General features: G+C 45.8%; 1 protein-coding gene across 5 annotated transcripts in view; it reads left to right on the top strand.

Annotated features, from left to right (window-relative positions):
• cd276 (CD276 molecule) overlaps positions 1–21,590 on the top strand; it is a 61,349-nt gene that overhangs the window by 1,801 nt on the left and 37,958 nt on the right. For all 5 annotated transcript variants that reach the window (XR_004790496.2, XM_035628304.2, XM_035628306.2 and 2 more), the window contains exons 2-4: positions 5,127–5,222; positions 14,718–15,068; positions 17,287–17,583. Coding sequence is in view for 4 of the 5 variants with exons in the window: in XM_035628304.2 (XP_035484197.2) it covers positions 5,135–5,222; positions 14,718–15,068; positions 17,287–17,583 (736 nt within the window). In the remaining variant the exon portion in view is untranslated. The remainder of the gene's footprint in view (positions 1–5,126; positions 5,223–14,717; positions 15,069–17,286; positions 17,584–21,590) is intronic.

Below are 21,590 nucleotides of genomic sequence, written 5' to 3'. Positions count from 1 at the left end.
AGAAGACATCTGCAATCACTGATGAGTTTCCCGTACACATTCCTTAGTTTTAAGAAGTAACAAGCAATAACCAGGATGGAAACCACTGGGGCAGGAGGTGCTTCGGCCTGCAGTGAGGGTGTCGCCTGTCCTCATGCTGCCCCTTATCACATGGTAGTGCAGCTGTGCTCTGCTGCCAGATACAGCTTCCTGTGGGATGTAGGAGGAAGTATTTACCACTCTGCCACTTGTATGGGAAACCATCACTGATACAGCGGAGAGATGATAATATTGTCTGAAATCCTACGAGATGCTCGGCTGCAATTTTCTTTAGGCCAGGGGATGTGATTGCAGCTTGTGACAGTAGCTGGTTCACACACCCTTATTTCATGTCCACATTATCGCACAGATACAGTAGATACACTATTTCAAGCTGCCATAGGATGAGAGGTTACACTAACGTGGCTGCTGATGCTTCACATAAGCAGGACATAGGAGACTCTGTCACATTTCATACTGATTCTACACAGTCGTTTGGTCTCGAGAAGACACATCTGCTTTACAGTTGTCACCTCACCTGCTAATTACCTGGCAGATAAAACTATACAATCTGGCGCTGCTGTCTCTTACCTATTTTTGGATCGCCGCACGCGGCTGATTCATGGTCTAGTGTTGACCGTAAATTAGAGTTTCCATAGTAAGAAGTTGGCAGGTAAAAAACTTAAATAAAACTTCCTAGCCATAAAGATTTCTTGAAGTTTATGGAGCTCCTCTCTCCTCAGTTTGTCAAACTAATGTACTGTTTGAGCAAGTAATGTACTAATTGATATGCAGGCACGGGGTAAACTGTAACCACCACTGCCATATGGATTTGAAAGGCTCGCTTTCACCCTGTGATGCAGTCTACCCTTGATGGGACTGCTGCCAATGCAGGTTGGAGTTGTGCCCATCATCAAGGGTTGAATGGTTCCCAATGGTTTGAGAACTTTGGCAATGGCGCCAGCCATATGCCAATGAGACACTTGAGCCCAGAAGGTCAGTCAGATCCATTATATTAATAGTGTTTAAGAATGGACCGTTCATCCAGGAGAGGAGTGGAACCGAGCAGTCGTGTAAGTAAAAAAAGACAAACTATTAGAGAACCACTGTCACAGATTTCTTTTCTTTTTTTATGCTGCAGTGGCCGCGGCAAAATTGTAAATCTTAATGTTCTGTGATACCTCAAGAATCATTTATTTTCTCCTTTGACCCCAGTATGAAGCTTAATAATCCTGAGCACAGTGTCTGAATGAATTACAGTGGTTATTATTATGGCTCAAAAGCTGACGACCAAAAGAAATTCAAGATATTTAAGTAGCAAACTGTCCTTTTGTTCCATCATTGTCATTTCAACACTTCTCCTTTTTGAGATCCATTTTATGAATTAATCCCACCACGAGCACAATTGAAACCAGAATAAAAATCTGCCAATACTCTGTGTGATAGAGTCATGGGATATCTTTGCTAGAACCTGTCACAGTTACTGTGCCATTATATTCCTTAGGTTGCGACCTACTGCGAGTGTGGACTAAGTCTGTTTTGATCTCTGCCACTGAACTGAATCGTTAACGTTGAATCGTAAAATGAAAGGAAGAAAAGAAGCTTGTACACCCTGGCGTGGGGGTTGGTTAAGTCCTCGAGTCGCCCAGTAAAAAAAAACCTTTGATGGCTTCTTGGTGTCTGGACAACACAGACAGAGTCAGTCTGCGGTTTGGCGAGTTGGCAAATAGTTCAGTTCATGTTAAACTAAGCGGAAATTTACAGATGTATTTAAAGGTGTGACTAACTGCAGATACTCGGCCTCTGAGGGTGAATAGCTGGGAAGATTCAGATAGTGTTTCCAGCATCTTGACCTGGTCTCCGGCAGGATAATGTCTCCTGAAAGTCCAGAGAGCAAGTTGGTGAGCGCCACTGTTATGGAGATTTTGTGATGAAGCTGCACTCCTGCCCACATCCTCTCTGCTGAAGCCATAAATGGAGCCTCATGGAAAAAAAGCTCTGACTAAGTCATGAGGTGGAGCTTCAGCGCTCAGCAATATCAAAATGATTCATATTGGCCGACCAGAACACCACAGCTGATCTGGTTTCTCTGAATCTACACGTATTTCTACACGTCCAAAACGTAGAAGTATGCTGAACCTGCAGTTATGGATTTGCACTGTTGACATTTAGCTGCTCGGCTGTATGGCCTCATCACTACTGTGTGCTGGGTGGTGGGAGTAACCCAGCATTCTCCCACACCTTGATGTTCAAAGCTACTGTAATCACTGGGTTTCTCCACACTCATGTGGAAAAAAGTGGAAAACAGAAAATACCTTTCTCTCCAATTTGAAAACAATGTTCAGTAGGGAGTTGATGTACAAAGAAAGATTGTACTTTTGTTCATTACAGGTTATTATGTCAATATAGAAAACTGAGCAACTTTTCACACACATTACGTGTTGCTATCCACATTTCTCTTTCCTTATGGAGATGAAATAAAAACATCATGTGCTGCATGATAACCTGAGTTTCGCAGGGGTCAAAATGTGAGTCTTAAAAAACTAAATTAACCAGAGCCACCATCACGGTCTGATAATTCAGCTACTTCAGCTACAGTCTTTACATCATCGTGGCGGCAATGCAACATTAAGTTTGTCAATGGCCTTGATACAGAAGATCATGAGGATCAGGCATGGGAAGGAAAATGAGAGGAGGAAGTCTCCCTTCGTTCTTCAAATCCAGTTAGAGGAGCAACTGACAGCTATGTGGATAGCTAAAACTTATGCTCGTATTCGATTTTTATTATATATCTTACTATGCCTAACATGTCGAATGACTCTCAAATTTTTATTTATTTTTTTTGCTAAATGCTATTGGCTATCATGTATTTCACAGGACGCATGCTTGTTGTGCAGCCACTGTTGGGGTTTTTATACCAAGAAACAGTCTGTTTCCCTTTACCTGTTAATTGTTCCTTACCTCCATGTGACACTGGTTGGTGTTGGCTCCTGTGTGCATCATTGGAAACTGTCTAAGTTTGGTGACTCCCAATGGAGGTATATAAAACACACTCACACACCTAATCTGACGTGGCAACATTGAAGTGAATGGGATGAGAAGCAACACATAGGCCGCATTAGTTTTCTGCAGCATCGTCTCATTTTTAAACAAATAAGTTTGTGCCCAATAATTTGATGTCTGCTTTGATCACATACAATTTTTTTTTGACAGACAGGCTTTATTGTCCCACGGAGAAGTTTGTCTAGAGCGATTGTGATGCACACAGCTGCGAACACCAATGATAAAATGTTGTGGCACACATTAACCCCCGGGAAGATTTAAAATCATCATAAATCACTTATAATTCATGAGTGCAATTATACTGTTCACATTGTTTATGTTGGAAAACCCAATGAACAAAGTAAAAAAAGAACTAATTTACTTGTGCAACGCCATCAATGATAACAGATTCATTGACTCTCACCTCTCAGTTCTTAAATTGTCAGTAAACGATTTTAATCCAACAAACTTTTTGTAAAATTCAGCAAATATTTCTTCAAGGTTAGCTGGCTGTCGGTTCTGAAAACCCCAAAAAATGGTGCAGACCGCACCACACAACACCGTGTGCAGTTTGTAAACATTACTTCCTGACACCTTAAGAGACGTGCTAGCGACAGACACTAGGACCCAGGGGTTTTGGCCTCGTGGCTAACGCGTCCGTCTTCCATAACCGAGGCTGCGGGTTCGAGCCCCCGACCAGTGCAGTCAAATCATCAACAACAAACAACCTCTCTCCCAAATTGCTTACTGCCCCTTTAATGTGGGTATCTCACCATGAGGAAATGAGCTTCAAGAAACCCCAGAGAATCTCCGTGCCCTCTCGGAAAATGATGTCATGTTGAATTAGTAACTGTTGTGAAACCAAGATGTTTGACAGCTGGCGGACATTTCTGCTAAAGGCTGTCTCTTGCGAAAATGACCGTTCATAGCACATGAACAGTAACATAACAGCACATTTTAAAGCAATTATGATAATTCTGCAAAAATATCATCAATGTCCTCAATGACTTGAATCTTTGAAGATATGTTTTACAGTGCATTTATTTATCTTTTACTGATATAGATGTACCCCTTTTGCATAGAATTCATAATGCTGAGTGTGTATGTTTTATAATAGAAAACTACTTCCCTCTCTCTTCCTTTCTTTGTTTTCATCTTCCTCTTTTCCTTTTTCTACCCACACACTTGCAAACATTACATATGTTAAGCCACTTGTATTATTTGCATTGAGTTGCCTTTAAAAAAAATACAGTGTTTCCAAGAACATAAACTTTTCTGTTCCTTTAGGAGTCAAATTTCATTGTCATTTCATTGTTTGGTAATGCAGTTAAAAATCCAAACTACATTGTTGTGGTAGCTTAGCCTTCATGCTGTTGACAAATATACAACTGTGGCATCACCGTAGCTCATTTTAAAGCACCTTACGTGAAAAAAGCCAAGCATTCTCATACTGTTGATTTACTCAATTATGTATAGTCAGTGATTGTAGAATAATGACTTCATATCAGTGAAACAAAGCTTGCCTGCGGTAGTATCCAGAATACAAATTCAAGTTGTTGTTTTTTTGTCTCAGCAAATACAGATACAAATAGTGACCTCTACCAATCTCTCTGAGATAAATATCTCATAAATATTTCATGCCGGGTAGTGGAGTGGAAGTAGACGGGGAGGGGGTAGTTTTGTCTGAAGTAAAGTGTTTTCCCTCTGGAAGGCGGAGAGAAGGACTTGGCTCTTTCCTCTCAACTTTTGGAAGTCCCCATTTGTCATCATGGGTCCAGTCCCTCCAAGCCTCGCCGGAGAAAAAGGCCGAAATCACTTCCAGACCTTTAGAGAAGTCAAAATAAACAATGCTAGCCTGTCAAACATTCTACAATTCATTATATGTGTCTCGCCGTCTCAAACTGCACCCACCCGGGATACCAAGCGAGCTAAAACAAAGACATAGGAGACACCGCTGCCGGTTACTGCCACATCCTAATTACCGGCCTATCCACACATCTTATTTTGCCGTACTGTTTTGGTCTGTGTCTTACAAGATATCTGTGTTTTTTCCCCCTCCCTTGCAGCGCTGCGTATGAAGAAGTTGAGCTGCGGTTTGAATCCACCCTGGAAGACCATGCTGTCCCTCCTGCTGCCTGTAATGCTCGCCGTCCAAGCTATGGGTGGGTGTCACCGCCGACCGTGCCCTGCCATTACATCCGAGTCAACACAGTGGGAGGTGCCTCTGCCTGTTAAGCAATGCACCCCGCAGGGCCCATTAGTCTTCACCTTTCAAAGTCTTCCCTGTGCAAAACAGCAGTTCAAATGAGCCTGGCCAAAAATAATGTGCCAGTAGTTGGGGAGTTCTCCTTTGTTAAAGCTCTCTGTTTAAGTTCTCATCCATCCATATGAGTTGATAAAGAACATAATCGTATCTATACAGAAATACTGACTGAGGGGGTAAAAAGACATTTTTCACAATATTTCCTTGTCTTAACTTTTTACATTGGGTTACAACTGAATAATATGGGATTGTGTATTTTTTTTTTTTACTTAATAATTGAGCATATAAAACAGACTAGCTCTGACCCTTTCCAGTCAGGTGAGGAGTAGACAGCTCGGGGGCCGGGGTGAGGTCCTCGGTGGAAAGTGCTGATAGTGAGGTTTTTCTGCTGTGACTCAGGGAGTGTGGTGAAGAAGTCATCCTCTTATATTTATAACACTCGAAAGTATCCCGGCGATTGATGTCGCAATTCCAGGATTCATAACTCACACACTCCAAAGTTTTACTTCGGTAAAAAATGGTGCTCGAAGAAAGAAAAGAAAAAAAAAATACTTGACTCATCATAAAAAAGAAACAAATAGTCTGGGCCGGCCTGATAACATCTCACGGCGAAGTAAATAAAAGAAGGGAATTGGGCATGTCAAAGGAAGGATCAGTGGTGCGTATATTTTAATACCACCATTTTCCTAGTCGGTTTGGGGGTGACACATAACCTAAATTAAAAGCTCATAGTGGGTGATATACCTTTGTATCAATGTATAGCCTGAAGACTCTGGGGGCAAAAGCAAAATGGTTAAACATACTTTGGCAAACTTTCTTTGTCTAAGCCACCATCATTTAAAAAAGAGCATTTTTTTTTCTCCGCCCGTTCTGCTCTGTGGTTGAGCTGACACAACCTCCTGTCGGCCATCAGTGGCACATTTCTGCCTTGACTCAGCGGACCTAAGTGTCTTCAGTGGTTCATTAGGGACCTATTCTGTCCCAGCACAAATGGGCCTGCGGCCTGCTCATTACTGTGGCTTCCACTGCCTGACTCGCTCTTCCCACCGGGAGGGAGGAGGAGGAGGAGGAGGTGGTGGTGGTGGTGGTGTCGGGGGCGGATGGAGCTCTTTAACTCACTATTGTGGTTCACACAAATGATTCAGTTTCTCTCTGCTCACCGGAGCGCCAAGGGAATTAGTTGGTGTCTGTATGTCTACATGCAAAACACTGTATGATGATACAAAAACACCGGACGCATGGAGTTGTATGTTATTCAATGGAAAGACAAAGCTGTTTCCAGACATGAACTCTGAAAAAATGTCAAAAAAAATTGAAGAATATCCAGGGTCTCTCGGGTCGCTGGGCCACTTGTTGTGATCACTGGCTGTAATCTTCCTCGCGTTCAGCCGTGTCACTGCTCGATAACTGGAGCAGGAGCCCACATCAGCAGACGCAAACACACTCTTGTTGGCCTCTGCCGAAATAACTTCCCTTTTGTGAGAACAGCGTTTGTTGTAGAAAAACACAAGGACAGCACATGACAACACTGTCATCCCATCGCAGTTACATCGCCTGTGTAGCTCCCAGCTGTGAACTGACTCAGGAGTCAGATGATGGATCATTCTCGCTGAAACCTCTCCCCGATGCTACACACCGAGCACTGCACAGCCGTTGTGTCACTGCAGCCGTGGAAATGATTTTTCCCGACAAGTGGTTGTTGTTTTTGTGCTTAGATGCTTATTGAGGAGGCAGCAGTGTGGGAATGTACGACGCCCAAGCCACTGTGGCTTTGCCCCTTGACTCTACTGGTTGGCTACAATAGCTTGAGTCTTCTTTTTTTCATCACACATTATTATTATTATTATTATAACCTATGGTGAAATAAATGGTTGTCAAAAGTGTTGGAACACCTATATATTTTTTTTTGTGTGTGTGTGTGTGTGTGTGTGTGTGTGTACATATGTGTGTACATGTGTGTTTGCCTGTGTGAGAACAGCGACGACTGAGCCACTCCAGTAGCTGAGCGCAGCAACGTCCTCGACTCTCTCCGGCACAGCGTACAGCTGTGTCAGCCAGTGGCAGAGCTAACAGGAGGCCGTCTGGCTAATTGCTTGTTGTTGTCATACTGTCTGTTCAGTTAGCGCAGCCGCTCGGCTGCCAGAGCTCGCCGTGCGGCCCCTCTTAGCGCCCCCAGACAATGAAAGAGAATCGTATATATTCGTGCGAATGCAGGGATGGAAAACTGACCCTGATTTCAGCCTCAGCGATGCGGCCTGCGAGGTAATCCAAATTGATTAGCATAATTGGATAGATTGCATGTGGTGTAGCAGTCGGCAGGCGCAATCGCATGATGTCAGGGCCCCGGAGTGTGAAAAGGGCCCGCTCGCGCCCCGCATCTCTGGCGTACCTTTCTTGAAGGTCTGCTAACTGTGAATGTCCTTCCTGTCCTCCTTTTCTTTTCACAGCAATTGATTCTGCGGCGAGGGGACACTTTAGCCTGTGCAGAAATTCAATTTAGGGTTATTACCCCGTATCAGTGCTGTTCTTGCTAATTTGATTGCGTCCAGTGAAGTATCCTTTAAAAACAACCGAGGACAGGCTCAACCAAGATTGGTTTCGCCACAATGCATACATAATGACCGGCCTCTGTTGGCCCTGCCTCCGTCTCACCGCTCCCAGCTCGTCTCCTCTCGCAGGCTGCTCATTGAAACAGAGTGCATTACCCAACAAGCACCTCATGACTATTTCAACAAGTCCTAAAAAGCCCGCCCTGTGGGATCGTTAAAAAATTGATATGGGTAATATGCAGAGATAGCAGTTCTGCAGGGGAAGAGGGGGCCCGCAGGCAGGCATGTGTGGGTCTGTTGTGTGTCTAGTGGGCTGTGATGAATGGGTTGAACGGATGCTGATCTGTGCTTGGAAAGCATCACAGCCCCACTGTTTGTTGCTGAGGAAGCAAGCCGGCAGCTGACGCAGGGAGACACCTACATGCAGGATGCTGCCCCGGTGATGTGGCGGAGGGCGAGGGGGGTCTCGAACATCCAGACAACATCAAGCTGTCGACAAACTGATCCATGCGTGAGCTCGCATCGGCCTGAGGTTTGAAACTATGAAGCGGCAAAACACGCAAATCTGTGTAAGAGCTGGACATTTGATTTTAGGTAGCAAAAGTAAATGACCTGCCTCATCACATGGGTGAGGGAATTCCCTCTGTGCCTCTCAGTGTACATCGCAGTGTAGCCTGCCATTTGTAGAAAAATTAGCTGCGCTCTAAACGGCTCCGAGCCAGCGACCCTCCTGCTGCCTCGAGGTGCGCCCTCGTCCACCTTCTCCAGCTCCTCTCCATCTATCCCCAGCCTCCTGCTCATCAGACGCTCCCCGCCGCTCGGGCTTGTAAGCCAGAGGGGTTGCCCTTATCTGCACGCTGTTCTCCAGACAGCACTATTATCTGAGTGCCGGAGCCCATTAACAGGTTATTGACGTGATATGAGATACAGTACTTCTCTGAAGGAAGCAAGACAGAGAAAAAAAAGTGAAAAAAAAATAATGAAGAAAAATAGCACACTGGTGATTCTCGTCTTGATTTATGACACTGCTGAAAATAAGCAAGTCCTTGTCTTGCCCATCTGCCATCACCTGTATCTCTGCCTGAGCGAGGGCACTCGCACTCGATGATGAGTTCCTGCAGGGGAGAAAAAAAAGGGGGAAAGGAAGAGATTATGTTCAGAGCTTAGTGTTGAAAGTGACCCCGCTGCACTGCAGGAGGCTTCTGTCGCACTTAATCTCATCCATATTGTGCCTGTTTCACTGAGAGGCCATTGGAAAACCACTGCCCAAGACAAAGACTTTAAAGCTTTTCAGATGATTCAATTCCCAACCAAATCACGCTGACCACGCACACTCTCCCGCCGCGCCGTTCTTATTTTCCAGATGCAAATGCGTGGCGAGTGCGAGCATCGCGGACATTTACATCTGCTCCCGACAGCATGAACGTCAAAAGCGAGATCTGCCTTCAGACTCCAACAGGGATCGGTTATGTGGTGAGGATGGTCGGTATGAAAGGGGCTCACAGATCCTTTGATGTTCAGGTGGGGAGAAGATTGTCCAGAATGAAAATGTCCTGGGCTGCAGTCACGTGTTGCGACAGAGGGGGGCAGTGTTGTAAAACTATACTTCTTGGGGTTTGTCTTCTTGCTCGACTCAGACCTACTGTCACCGCGGTCTGTCGGCGTTGCACCTGTTTACTTTGCAGTGTCAATATTGCTGCTGCGATTTGTCCTCCAGTGCTGGTGTTTGATTTTTCCTCATGTATTAACATTTCCCCCCAATATGGGCACATGCTGCAGCAGGGCCTCAGACATGACCTATGAAAATGTGTGCGCAGGCGCACACGCTGGTGACAATCGGCAATAAATGTGAACTGAATCTGAGGTCAGGGAATCGCGAAAATAATCTTTGTTGGTAGCTTTAGAAATTAGTATTCTATTTAAGATCTTATCTTTACGTGTGTGTGTGTGTGTGTGTGTGTGTGTGTGTGTGTGTGTGTGTGTGTGTGTGTGTGTGTGTGTGTGTGTGTGTGTGTGTGTGTGTGTGTGTGTGTGTGTGTGTGTGTGTGTGTGTGTGTGTGTGTGTGTGTGTGTGTGTGTGTGTGTGTGAGAGACGGGCCCCTTGGACTCTTGAGCACTAGCGGTGTGTACACGCGTGTGTTTGTGTAAGTGCATGTGTCGGTGTTTGTAGTGTCAGCGCGCCGCGTGTCCAATTCCTCAGACAGTGTGTTGCTGTGCAGCTGTCAGCGGTCATACAGGTGCGGAATATCAATGTGCTCTCTGGCCTTTGGGTGTCTGTATCTGTATGGAGTTGTGTGCGTGTTGATTGGTGTGAATATGTGTGTGTCTGTGTGTGTGCAGGACTGGATATTGTTTGGATTGATACCAACACACCGCTGATTGATAACAGCACTAATCACTGCTCTCGATGCAATGAAGGACTGATGATGATGAAATACATGTCTACTCATCACTAAATCTCGTGCAAAACCATACATCTCTTCTTATTAACTCAATAAATGTCGGGAGGAGAAGCGAAATAACAATAACGAAAAAACACTGACCCAGAACCGATAATTTCTGGCATTAGCGTGATTAGTCTTTGAGTTTTTGTGTCCAGAAGGGATAAGCTAATAGAATTTTGCAATGATCAACAGTTTGATACCACTGCAGCGTCCCGTAGCTCAGGTTGGGCTCCCGTCTGTAAACTGAGGTTTATCAAAAGAGTGAGACACAGCTTTGCTATTACACGCTTTTTTTTTTCATTATTAAATTGGTTTAATTTGAGCATCAAACCCTTCTCTCTATGTAGATGTGAAACGTGTCTGTGGAAAGTTGCTGATTTAATTCCAAGTGATTCACAGTGGAAAAATACTTAACATAAAAACTTCTCCACTTCTGTCTGCTGTGCATCTGATTTTCTCAGTATGTTACAAAAGGTCATATTTTTGCCAAAACCCTGCCAAATGCACAGTTTCCATCTCAGCCCCACTGCAGGCTGTGAAAATAATGAGATAATAGAGTATGGGAGGTTTTTTTAAAATTGTATTAAAGAGAAAATTGATCATTTTTCCCCTGACATAATTGAGATGTGACAGCTGCATGTTCAAACATATATATGTATATATATATGTTTGAACATATATATATATACATACATATTTATATATACACATATATATATATACTGAATATCTGAAGTGCATGTAATATCTGAAGTACATGTAAGTAATCTCTATCTAAAAATATTTCTTATCTCAAACTTGATTTTTGAAGAGTGAAAAATATATTCACCTGGGACAAAGCAATTTTTTTACTTTTTTAAAATTGGTGTCCTCTCCTCCCCAAGAGCACCAGTAGTCACGGGGGAGACACCAGCAGTGCTCCTGTTTCAACATTTGACTCTTATTTAATTGTCAAACTAACACGGGTATATGACTTGTTTTGTTTGGTGTGCACGTCACAATAATTCCCGGCAACTTTCCCGGTTTGTGTGCTCATTCTGTATCTGTAATTGGGGAGGGGGGAGAGGTAGTGAAATATAATCGGATTTTATTTACCAAGTGTCACTTATCACCCTGCAGGCGTCCTCCTTATGTAGGCTGTGATCCTGCTATTTACTGTCTGCTCGCATCCCACGCTGTCTCTCAGCTCCCCTCGTGTGCTACAGCAATAGCATCATTCACTATTTGAAAAACACTGGGTATTCTGCAGCGCCAGTGCCCTGCACACCTGGGGGAAAGCGGGGCGGGAGGGAGGTGTCGATGGTGACAAGGTGGTGGGCAGTCTCTTGACAGTAGAGTGCCGAGCACTGTAGGAAGATCTCTCGCAGCCTGTCCCAGCCAGCACCGTGCCTTGCTGCTAAGCGGGGGCCCGTTGCCAGCGCTCGCAAAGGCTGTAATGAGTTTATTTCATGTCGGCTGTGAAAGTGCCCGTCTCTGTCTCGCAGGCACTCAAACAGAGCTGAGGCCCATAAACACAAAGTGCAGTGTGTAAATCCCCACAGCCTGACGTCTCCCAGCCTGCCCTCTACGGCTTCTGAGCACCTCTTTATCGAGAAGGGAGAAGGGAGAGGCAAGGTCTCACCCCTAGAGAGGACACCACGGGTCTGGCTACAAGGAGTGGCCCAGCCCTCCCGCCTAAAAGGCCTCTTATGTGAAATTATTAAACCTCCACTTCTAACACTTGCCTCTTTGGGGAATACATGTTTCCTTTTCTTGTTTTTTTCCTCATGTCGAGAGCAGACCTAAGGAGAGGCGATCAGACCGTCAGCCATTGTGCAGCACATGCTGTTCGCTAAACGCAGCACCAGATCAAAAACAGCCAAGTGCACAGTGATTCACTTTGGCTCGGTGGATATTTCACCTCTGACGGATAGGACGGATCACGTGTGCATATTCCATGACGTCAGCCAGCGTCCTGTCCAGTCGTTTCCCCTCGATGCCATGCAAAACGCTCCCCTCGCGTTCTCTCTCCAACAGGCGGGTCGGTGTCTCAACATAAGGTCTGTGTGTCGAGCTGCGTCCTCCCCGGGGCCTGGGAGTGAGTCGTAGGTCACTGGTTAAATAGGCAGTGAGTGAAATATGTAGAGTGGATGGAGAATACAAAAAGAGGGTGGAGGGAGGGATTCTCCACCACAGCCTCTTCCTCGCCGTTTGTTTCCAGATATCATCTTTAAGTGCGAGCTCGACGCCGGCCAGTCGTTCCTCTCCCTTCTCTTCCCCTCTTTCCCATCCCCCTTCCTGTATGAACTCAGTGGTGTGAGTCATCACAGGCTGCCCTGGGAGTGATTTAATTGCTCTCTCTCCTCCTCCTTCAAAATGCACGTCTCAGAGAGGGCTTTCACTGACCCTCCACTCCTAAAAAAAAAACCTAAACAAAAACGCCAGCGACCAATTCATCGCCGCCCAAGGTTGGTCCAGGAATGTGCTCCGTTGTCCCTGCTGAGGGTGGCACAGTACCGCCTGCCCTTGCCATGCTCTGCCCTGATAACCTCCTCTGTATTGTTGGCCACGCTGCCGCGCAGCTGGGCACATGTTGGCAGGATACGGGGTGTGTAAAGCCCCCACAGCAACAGCAGAGCTTTTGTAATCACAGCAAGGGAAAGGAAGGAAAACCCTCTGCCGTTTTCACAACGGGGGTCAGAACAATTGTTGTGTGGGCTTGCACTTAGCTGGTAAAGAGACTTTGATTTGTTCAGACCCCTGACACATGAATAGTGGACCGTGAGGGCAACACAACGAATGTTGTTTTCATGTGTTGGATGCCATAGTGAAAGGAGGAAACCATTTGTTATCGTCTTTTTTGTGTGTCATTTACTTAAATGTTTGAATCTTTGCAATTATATTGATTAAAAAAAAACTTCAGACTTTTCGGACTTTTCCCTCCTTAAGAGTTTAAGCACCATATACCTGAGGTAACTCTCAGGTATATTCCTCTGGCAGCAATCTGCACATTCTTGTATCTATCCCATTGCTTGGCACTTTCGATCTCAGCCAGTAGGTGGCACTGTTCCTACAGAGAAGCAGGTCAGTGGGGGTGGGGGTGAGATGGGATGGGATGTGGCGAGGCTACCTTGCTGGGATTGGCTGAATATGATTGAAAATAGGTCTGGCTCGATTTAGTAATACCCATCCATATATGACCCCCCCCCCCCCCCCCCCCCCCCCCCCCCCCCCCCCCCCCCCCCCTCAGATGAAAGACTTGTTTGTTGTTAATGGGGGAAGTAATTATTGCACCTCTGCCGCAGTCGAATCTCCTTCGTGGCAAAGTGATTCAACATTGATGTTGCCTGTGTGACAGACAGAGCTCAAAAGGGGTGGGGGGCTAAAATGCCACTGTGATTATAACAATTAGAGAGGCTGAGCATAAAGTGGAGTGTTTTGCTCCAGGGGCCGAGTGGCTTTTTCCCCACCTCCCCTGTGATGCCCAGAGTTGTATAACAGCAGACAGGGATCAATGGAGAATGCTGACTCTCGAGAATACTCTGGATGTACTCTGGACTGCCTGAGATGGCTACTAATCCAGAATGATTATGCAGTGTACTCTTTGCTCTTGGCCTAGTCTAGACAAACAATACACAGACACACACACACACACACACACACACAAAAAAAATCAGCAGCTTCTGAGTAGAAGTGTCACTTTTCATTCCCACTAAAACACACACACACACACACACACTCGAGAGTTTTGCTGCACTTATTCCCCCGCCACATCAGATGGGCATTTTCTATTTTTTATTTCTTTTTTTTAGATTTAACTAACGATTGAACTAAAGCTGTACAGATGTTGTTGCTTCCGTCTCTGAGTTTCAGCGCGCTGAGCCATCGCCAGGAGGCAAAGCCTATAGGAACAGAAACAAAGTCCTCATGCTTACCTCCAGATCCCTCCTCTTCTTCCCTCCCGCCCTTCATCCCGTCTCACCCGCCGCCTGCTGCCGTGCTGCACAAGCAAAGTGGATGTTTCTGAAGCAGGAGCAGCACATATACTGTATTTCTAAATGCTGCATTGATTTTTACTTTCAAAGACATTCAAATATGAGTGGGTGTCAGTCACTTTTGAACACAGCACACCGAATTAATGCTGTGATTCAGTGAATGCTGTATGTTTGAATGAAACCCGGGCCAAATAGTATTTGCTCATACTGTTGTTTGTCTATTTTAGACAACATAGGTGACAACTGGGTCATGTTTGGCAAAGAAGATTGACAAAGCAAAGGCCTCCGAGTTTAGATGGTTGCAGGGAAGATGTCGCAATGTCTTCTTTTGTTGACAGCTTACCTGACATAGCATAAAGAAAAAATACCTCATGCAATAATATTGTCTGTTTACTGACATCTCTCTGTGCCTCCTCCTTTCTCGTAGCCGTGATGGAGGTACGAGTGCCGGAGCAGCCAGTGGTGGCGCTGCACGGCGGCGATGCCACACTCAACTGCTCCTTCAGCCACGCCGGCCCCTTCAACCTGTCGGACATGAGCGTCTTCTGGCAGCTGACTGACACCAAACGCAACGTGCACGGGTACTGGGAGGGACACGACCAGCTGGCAGACCAGGCCGACAGATTCGCCAACCGCACCAGCCTGTTCCCCGCCCAGCTGGGTCTGGGCAACACTTCGCTCCTGCTGAGCAGGGTGGTAGTGGCGGATGAAGGCAGCTACACCTGCTTCGTGAGGGTGCAGGACTATGGCAGTGCCGCTCTGCTGCTGCAGGTGGCCGGTGAGTTGAGCCCTATTGGCCACGACACGTATGGAAAACAAACAGATGAACATGCACACGGACTGTTACCACCAGTGGCGTGCGTGGAATAGAAAAAGATACACACACAAACAAAACACAAAAGGACAGGGCTGGATTTTAGACTTTATTCCCAGTTAAATGAGCAAAACAGACAACATTTCCATCACTTCCAATTAATTATCAATATTCACTTCAATTCACTTTCATAAAGAAAAGAAAAACCTAATATAACACTCAACATGTTGTTTTTAAAGATATTTTTTCAAAAAGTCCTGATATTTGATAGATTTAAGAGAATTATATATAAAAAATAAAACTAAGGTTTATTGATAATGAAGTCAATCTTAGTTGCAACCCTAAATATGTATTTTTTTACATTTACTTTTCAGGTTCATTTCCTTTTATGTTATAGCGGTAAGCAGATTAGTATTGCACTTTCATAGAGCTGGGGGATTTTCAGCAGACAGATAAAATAGGCAAAATTAATGCAGCAGAGAGGCTGAGACATTCAGATTTATGTCTCCATCATAGGTCAAGCTCCAAAAATTCAGAATCCTAAATTCCCCACTATGCTGCCTAACAGCATCTTTGTTGGAGACTTCTTGGCCGATAAATGCTAACCACACGCTCCCAATCTGTAACTCAAGGACTGTTTTCACAATAATGAGTGAATTGACCTTCATGTGGAAAGTTGGTGTAGTGTCCCTTTAACTCCCCTCAATTGGTTTATCAAGAATAAAAAAAACCTATTCATTTAATCAATAACTAAACAAATGATTATTTTCTGTTTTAAGGATAGATTCGGTACACTACATTCTACATGGAGGCTGGATAATGAATGGATGGTGTTTCATTAGCTCTAGAGTCAACATAGTAGTTTCCCATAACACTTTGAAGTAATTAAAGAGATTTGACCCCAGTGCTCATACACTCATATACACTAATAGGATGCCGTTAAAATGTGTTGTTCTCTCACTAATGTAGACTGTGATTTAGGATCATTTGTTCTCACGAGATGTAAGCAGGTGATAAACAGTTTCCTCAGGGCTGCACAGCAGTGTTTTTGGTCAATACGCGCTGATTGTGGTCTCTGTCATGGTCAATATGTGCTGACTTTGATTATCAGACGTTGTTACGGTCAATCGGCCATCGCTAACATCTTCTCTGCTGAGTGACTACATCCCCACCTTCACAGCTGAGAGCCTTTTATTTATTTATAATGATGCCGTGTGCCTTTCCTTCTCACATTTCTATATCTGTCGCCAGATTGTTTCTGTATTCACCAAGGACGCGTGTGCAATAGGCGGTGTTAATGTATAATAGTAGTTTCCCCCGCCCCCCACCGGCCTGAGAGAGGGAAAACAATGTCTCCAACCGTGACAAATTGGCTCAATGTTATGCATTCGATTCATAGATCTTTCGTTTTTTTAGCGGGCATTTACAGTTAACATTGCAGACTTCCTCCGTGCTGTGGTGGAAGAAAATGAAAGGAGCCCTCCATGCCTGTCAGTGTGGAAATGGGTGGGTTAGTCTGTACCATGCTAAAGCTGCCTTTGTGTTGAGAGCCCACTTTTCCAAAAGCGGCTCGGCCAAATTTATTTCATCTCGCCCTCAGCCACCACCTCAATGTTTGCTGTGCACTGATTGGCTCTGGCTCCGGGAACACAGCCGCCGCCTTCGCCGCCACCTCTGTACTCGTGTTCTCACTCCAGGGACGGGAGAAGCGTGATGTCAGCCTCGGCTGACGATTCACCGCTCACCTCCATCCCTCCATGCTCTTTTCCATGGCATAGGCTGAGCTGTCCCAAATCTCTGAGCTTGCCTGTTCCCCCCCAGGCCTGCCCACCTCCGCCTCCCCACTGGCACCGTATTTCCTCTCGGGGAGTGGCTCGGTGCTTTGGCTGAGTGTAGCGATGCAGTATCAGGATGTACCGCTGATGCTTTCTGTGAGATCATAAGCACTGTGTTATGCTAAGCTCCCTAAATATAATTAAGAAGTTAAGGGGAATCATGTCAAACAGTTCCCAGGGTGACTCTTGCTGCAGAAAATCTAACTAAATTCGGTGTGTATCTGCTGCTCCGCTATCCTCTCCCTATCCTCATTTGTCCCTACCTGTTTTTTTCTCCCCCCTCCCCTCCTGAATCCTCCCCCACCGCACCTCCTCCTCTTTCTGTGTACAACTCCCCTTTCTCTCAGCCCCCTACTCTAAGCCGGTGGTGACTTTGGAGCCTGAATCCAACCTGCGGCCAGGGGATGAGGTGGCCCTGACGTGCGTGGCCTACGGTGGCTTTCCTGAGGCCGGCGTGATATGGCAGGATGGGGGCGGGCGCAACCTGACGGATAACATCACCACTTCAGTGGTGGCCAATGAAGAAGGGCTGTTCTCTATGACCAGTGTGCTGACAGTCGTGCTGGAGCCCAACAGTACCTACAGCTGTCGATTGATCAATCCCCTACTGGGCGAGGAGGGCTACGCCTTTGTCACAATCACAGGTGGGTGTGGGTCTTCATCACCTTTTTGAAAAGCTTTTAGGTATTCATGGCAATGTTATCACCTCCATACTAGTGCAAAGTAATAATCACCGGCTTCCTGCAGCGTCTCAATGTTTGCAGCACAAACTAATCTTGATTTCAGTTTCAGTTTCTCATTAAAGTCTTTGCATGCTATTTTGCAGAGACTAGACTTTTCTCTTTGTCCTTCCATATCTAACATTGTTTCCTGCTTAGAGTAACAGTTCAGCTACAAAGCAATGAATGAGACATAATGAAATTATGATAATCCAATTATGGTCCAATAAGCATAGCCCATCAGTGGGTGTTTATTTCCCTGACGATAGTCAAATAGCTGTTCATAACACTTTTTCAAAAGGTCTGCTAGTGGCTACCTGCAGGAAAATTGCTTACCAAGAAGTAAATTGACATGTTTGCCTTTCTCTGACTGATACAATCTTGAGCTGGGTTTGTGACAGCGCCTAAGTGTTAGATGTAATGGTCTCCTCAACCTCAACAGCCACCCATGTCCCGCTGGCCCTGCTGGTCCACCCTTATGTGTTAAGTGCCATGCAAGGTGGGCCAAGGCTGGGTCTCTAATGGGAGCAGCACTGTGTAAAATGGCTCATAAATAAGTCTGAGGTGGCCCCAGTCTGCTCCCTGGGCTGGAGCTGGTGCTTGGGCTGGGGCTGTTGAGGCGGCAGTCGAGGCAGAGGTCAGGGTGCTGCTCCACTGGGCTGGGAAATGACTGTGCTGTCTGGAAACAGGATGGCCGATTGGCAGGGCAGGCTTGCCGGATGGGCGAGAGAGGGTGGCCTTTTTACCAGTTTGGTTGGCCACTTTCAAAAAAAACCCCAAAAAAACAGCACAGATAACTGGTGGGGTGGACCATTGGGGCAGTGGAAAGGTATTAAACACATGGTGAGAAAGATATTACGGAGAGGTGTCAGTGTGAAAAATGGTTTGTGACTGCTACTATCTGAAAAGACCTGGTTGAAGAAAACATCCAAGAGAAAACCAGACTGGCTCAGGAGCCATTGAGTTGTTGAAGTACGATGTGGTGAAGATTGAAAGAGAGCCAGCGATAGAAGCAAATCCACAACTAAACCGAGGAAAACCCCTCATTAAAAAAAAACCATTGGTGATCCTTATTTCCAGCAAACTGGGTGTACATGAATAAGAGTTATTTCTCAGTAGGCGCACAGCTTGATGATGGCCCAAGTTGTTGGTATAAGCACACAGAAGATTTACAGTACTTTTTGCCGCGATACAAGGAGGCTTGTTTGAAATGAAAATGTATTTGCATTTGTTTACAACAGCTGGTGTGTGCTTAACAGCTTCTGTAATTAATTTTGACCTAGCAGAAATCTTCTGCTGGAGTAGCAGAGTGTGGAGTGTGCCGGGCTCGTGTTGATATAGTGAACACGCTTGCTGTATACACACCGCGCACCGCACTGGAGAATACTATTATGAGAACGGTTGAAATCTGCTTAAAATTTCAAATGGACCACGAGCGTGAGTGAAGGAATAGGAGGGTAAGAAGAGAAAGAGAGAGAGAGATGTTGGGGGGGAAGAGGACAATCGTGTTAACATTTCACACTCTCCCCAATCTCTGATTGAAAAATCACAATTGTAATACAAATCTCCCCCAGGCAGAACGGGAGTTTGACAAGGTTAATTTTGACAAAATGAACCCTTTGCCCACACTGAGCGCAGCACTAGCCTGAGCTGCAGCTCGTGAGGCGGTGTGAACTCATCCATGTTAATCTCACCTCTTTGATAGTCGCCACCAGTTTAACTGCCTCGCCAGAAACATCCCACACGTCAACAACATATGCACGGGGCACACGCACTCTATGTTCAGGCATGGATATTTTCTCAAACAGGCCCTGCGCAGCGCAGTTTGGCAGCCGAGCTCTGGGATAGACAGTGTTTATGTGTTGCGGGGATGTTGATGGATGTGGCCGAGTGCAGCAAGGCTCAGTCGCAGGGAGACCCGTAGAAACAGCTGGTATTAATGAACAGTCGAGTGATGGAGAGGAGCAGCTTCAGTCCTCAAATGAACCGTGGCCTGTTTGCTCGCCTGGTCCGTGCGCTTGTGCACCAACCCTCCCACCTCCTCCTCCTCCTCCTCCTCCTCCTCCTCCTCCTCCTCCTGCTCGACCTGTCTCAGTGATTTGCACTGTCTCACACTCCCATCCTGACCACTTTGTTCCCCTTGAAATGAATAATGTTTTTGGACTTTCGGGGGATATAGAGTCTATTTCCTATCATTTTTTCCTATGATCCTTTTCTGAATGTGGAGCTTTAGCGATGTATCCCATCTACTGGAGCCGTGCGATTGCAGCGTGTTGCCTGATGGCTGCGTTTCAGGGCCTGTCACTGAACACCCCCTCCAGCACCCACCCCCACTCCGTCTGCTCTCTCTCTCTCTCTCTCTCAATGAGGATGGCGCCATTTCCCCGGCATTCACTCTGCTGGCACAGCATTTACGGAGAACAGTGTGCGAATGGAGATAGATAGTGGGGGGGGGGGGGGGGGCGTGCGCGATAGAGAGATGAGGCAGGACGATAGAGAGAGGGAGTCAGGGTAAGGAGGGGTGAGAAGTGGATGACAGGAAGCTAGATGGAGACACAAGCATTTGCTGAGCTCAGAGTTGTGGCACTACGGCCTGACAGGCAGGAGATGAACCCACTGACGGGGAGGAGGATCACCCCCACGTTGTGTAGAAGACACAGTGGCTCAGTGGTTAGCGCTGGTGCTTCACAGGGAGGAGGTTCCCAGATTTGCTCCCCAGGCTGAAGTCCTGTCTGTGTGGCATTGACGTGTTTGTGTTTAAGAAAGTTTTAGAAAGTCCATGTTGCCTTTCATCGTAAAGTTTAACTGTTTATAACCATGAGACCAAATGTGAATTAAGATACAGTATGAGTTCAAATAATCAAATGATTTGAAGCATTGTCGAAGCTAGTACGCAACCCACAATGCAACTTGACTGACAGCACTCCTGTTGGAGGTTTGGACGTGCAATGCTTGTGGCTATCAGCCTCCAGCCACAAACCCAGAGCAGAGATGAGGGGCACACAGCAGAGGTATGGTAAGCTCACTCCTCTCTGACGCCACTCTCCGAACTCATTATCTTCACACAGTTCTTCACACTTCAGAAAGCCTCTGAGCACACTTTCAAGTGGTAAATCAGTGGGGTTCCACCTTTTAAGGTGACATATTTTCCAAAAATCACCATTTCAGTGTTTGCTTTTTTGTGGGCTGGCTAAAGCCTAAAGCCTGGCTGGTTCACATTTCTCGCTGTTTGTGATGTCACAGTTGGACTCTTTTGGTAAAGAGGCGTGACATTTCCTACACATTTTGAAAGCGGTTGACCAATCACAACAGACTGGGCCAGCTGGCCAATCGGAGCAGACCAGGGTTTATCGCGAGGCGGGGCTAAAATAAATCCACAGGGTAAAAAAGAGGAGCTGCAGGAATGGGCCTTTTCCGAACATTAGAGCACGTAAACCTTTTCAAGTGGTAACCCTAATTAAAAGTATGAACCTCAACATGAGTATAATATATCACCTTTAAAATAATACTCACAGGCCTATCCACATAGCCATTATGGACCAAATCAATTATACACTCAGAAAAGGTTAAAAAAGCACTCCTGTCACTGTATAGAAGGAAATATAATCTCATACACCGTGCAAGTTTGCATTACAAATGCACACGATCAGACACTAAAGAAAAATGGGGAAAACATTGCCCCCCCCCCCCCCCATTAGAGAAGCTATTACTTCCTTTGCTCATGCATCTCCAACTGCTGGTGTGCTTTTTACCTCAACTGTACAAATCTGCAGCCTACAGCTGTTTTCAGACATGAACTCCCAAGGATGTGCGAAAAATTGGTTCTGGACATTTTCTGTAGTTTGTCATTCACATTTTCAACAGGGACAGTGCACATTAATGGACACTACTGTAAATGTGCCAGAGTTCACCAGGAGGCTATCTCTCTGCCT

Source organism: Scophthalmus maximus, chromosome 4 (genome assembly GCF_022379125.1).
Source record: "Scophthalmus maximus strain ysfricsl-2021 chromosome 4, ASM2237912v1, whole genome shotgun sequence".
Lineage (NCBI taxonomy): Eukaryota > Metazoa > Chordata > Actinopteri > Pleuronectiformes > Scophthalmidae > Scophthalmus > Scophthalmus maximus.
Note: the sequence above shows the minus strand (reverse complement) of the source record. Positions and strands in the feature narration are given on the sequence as shown.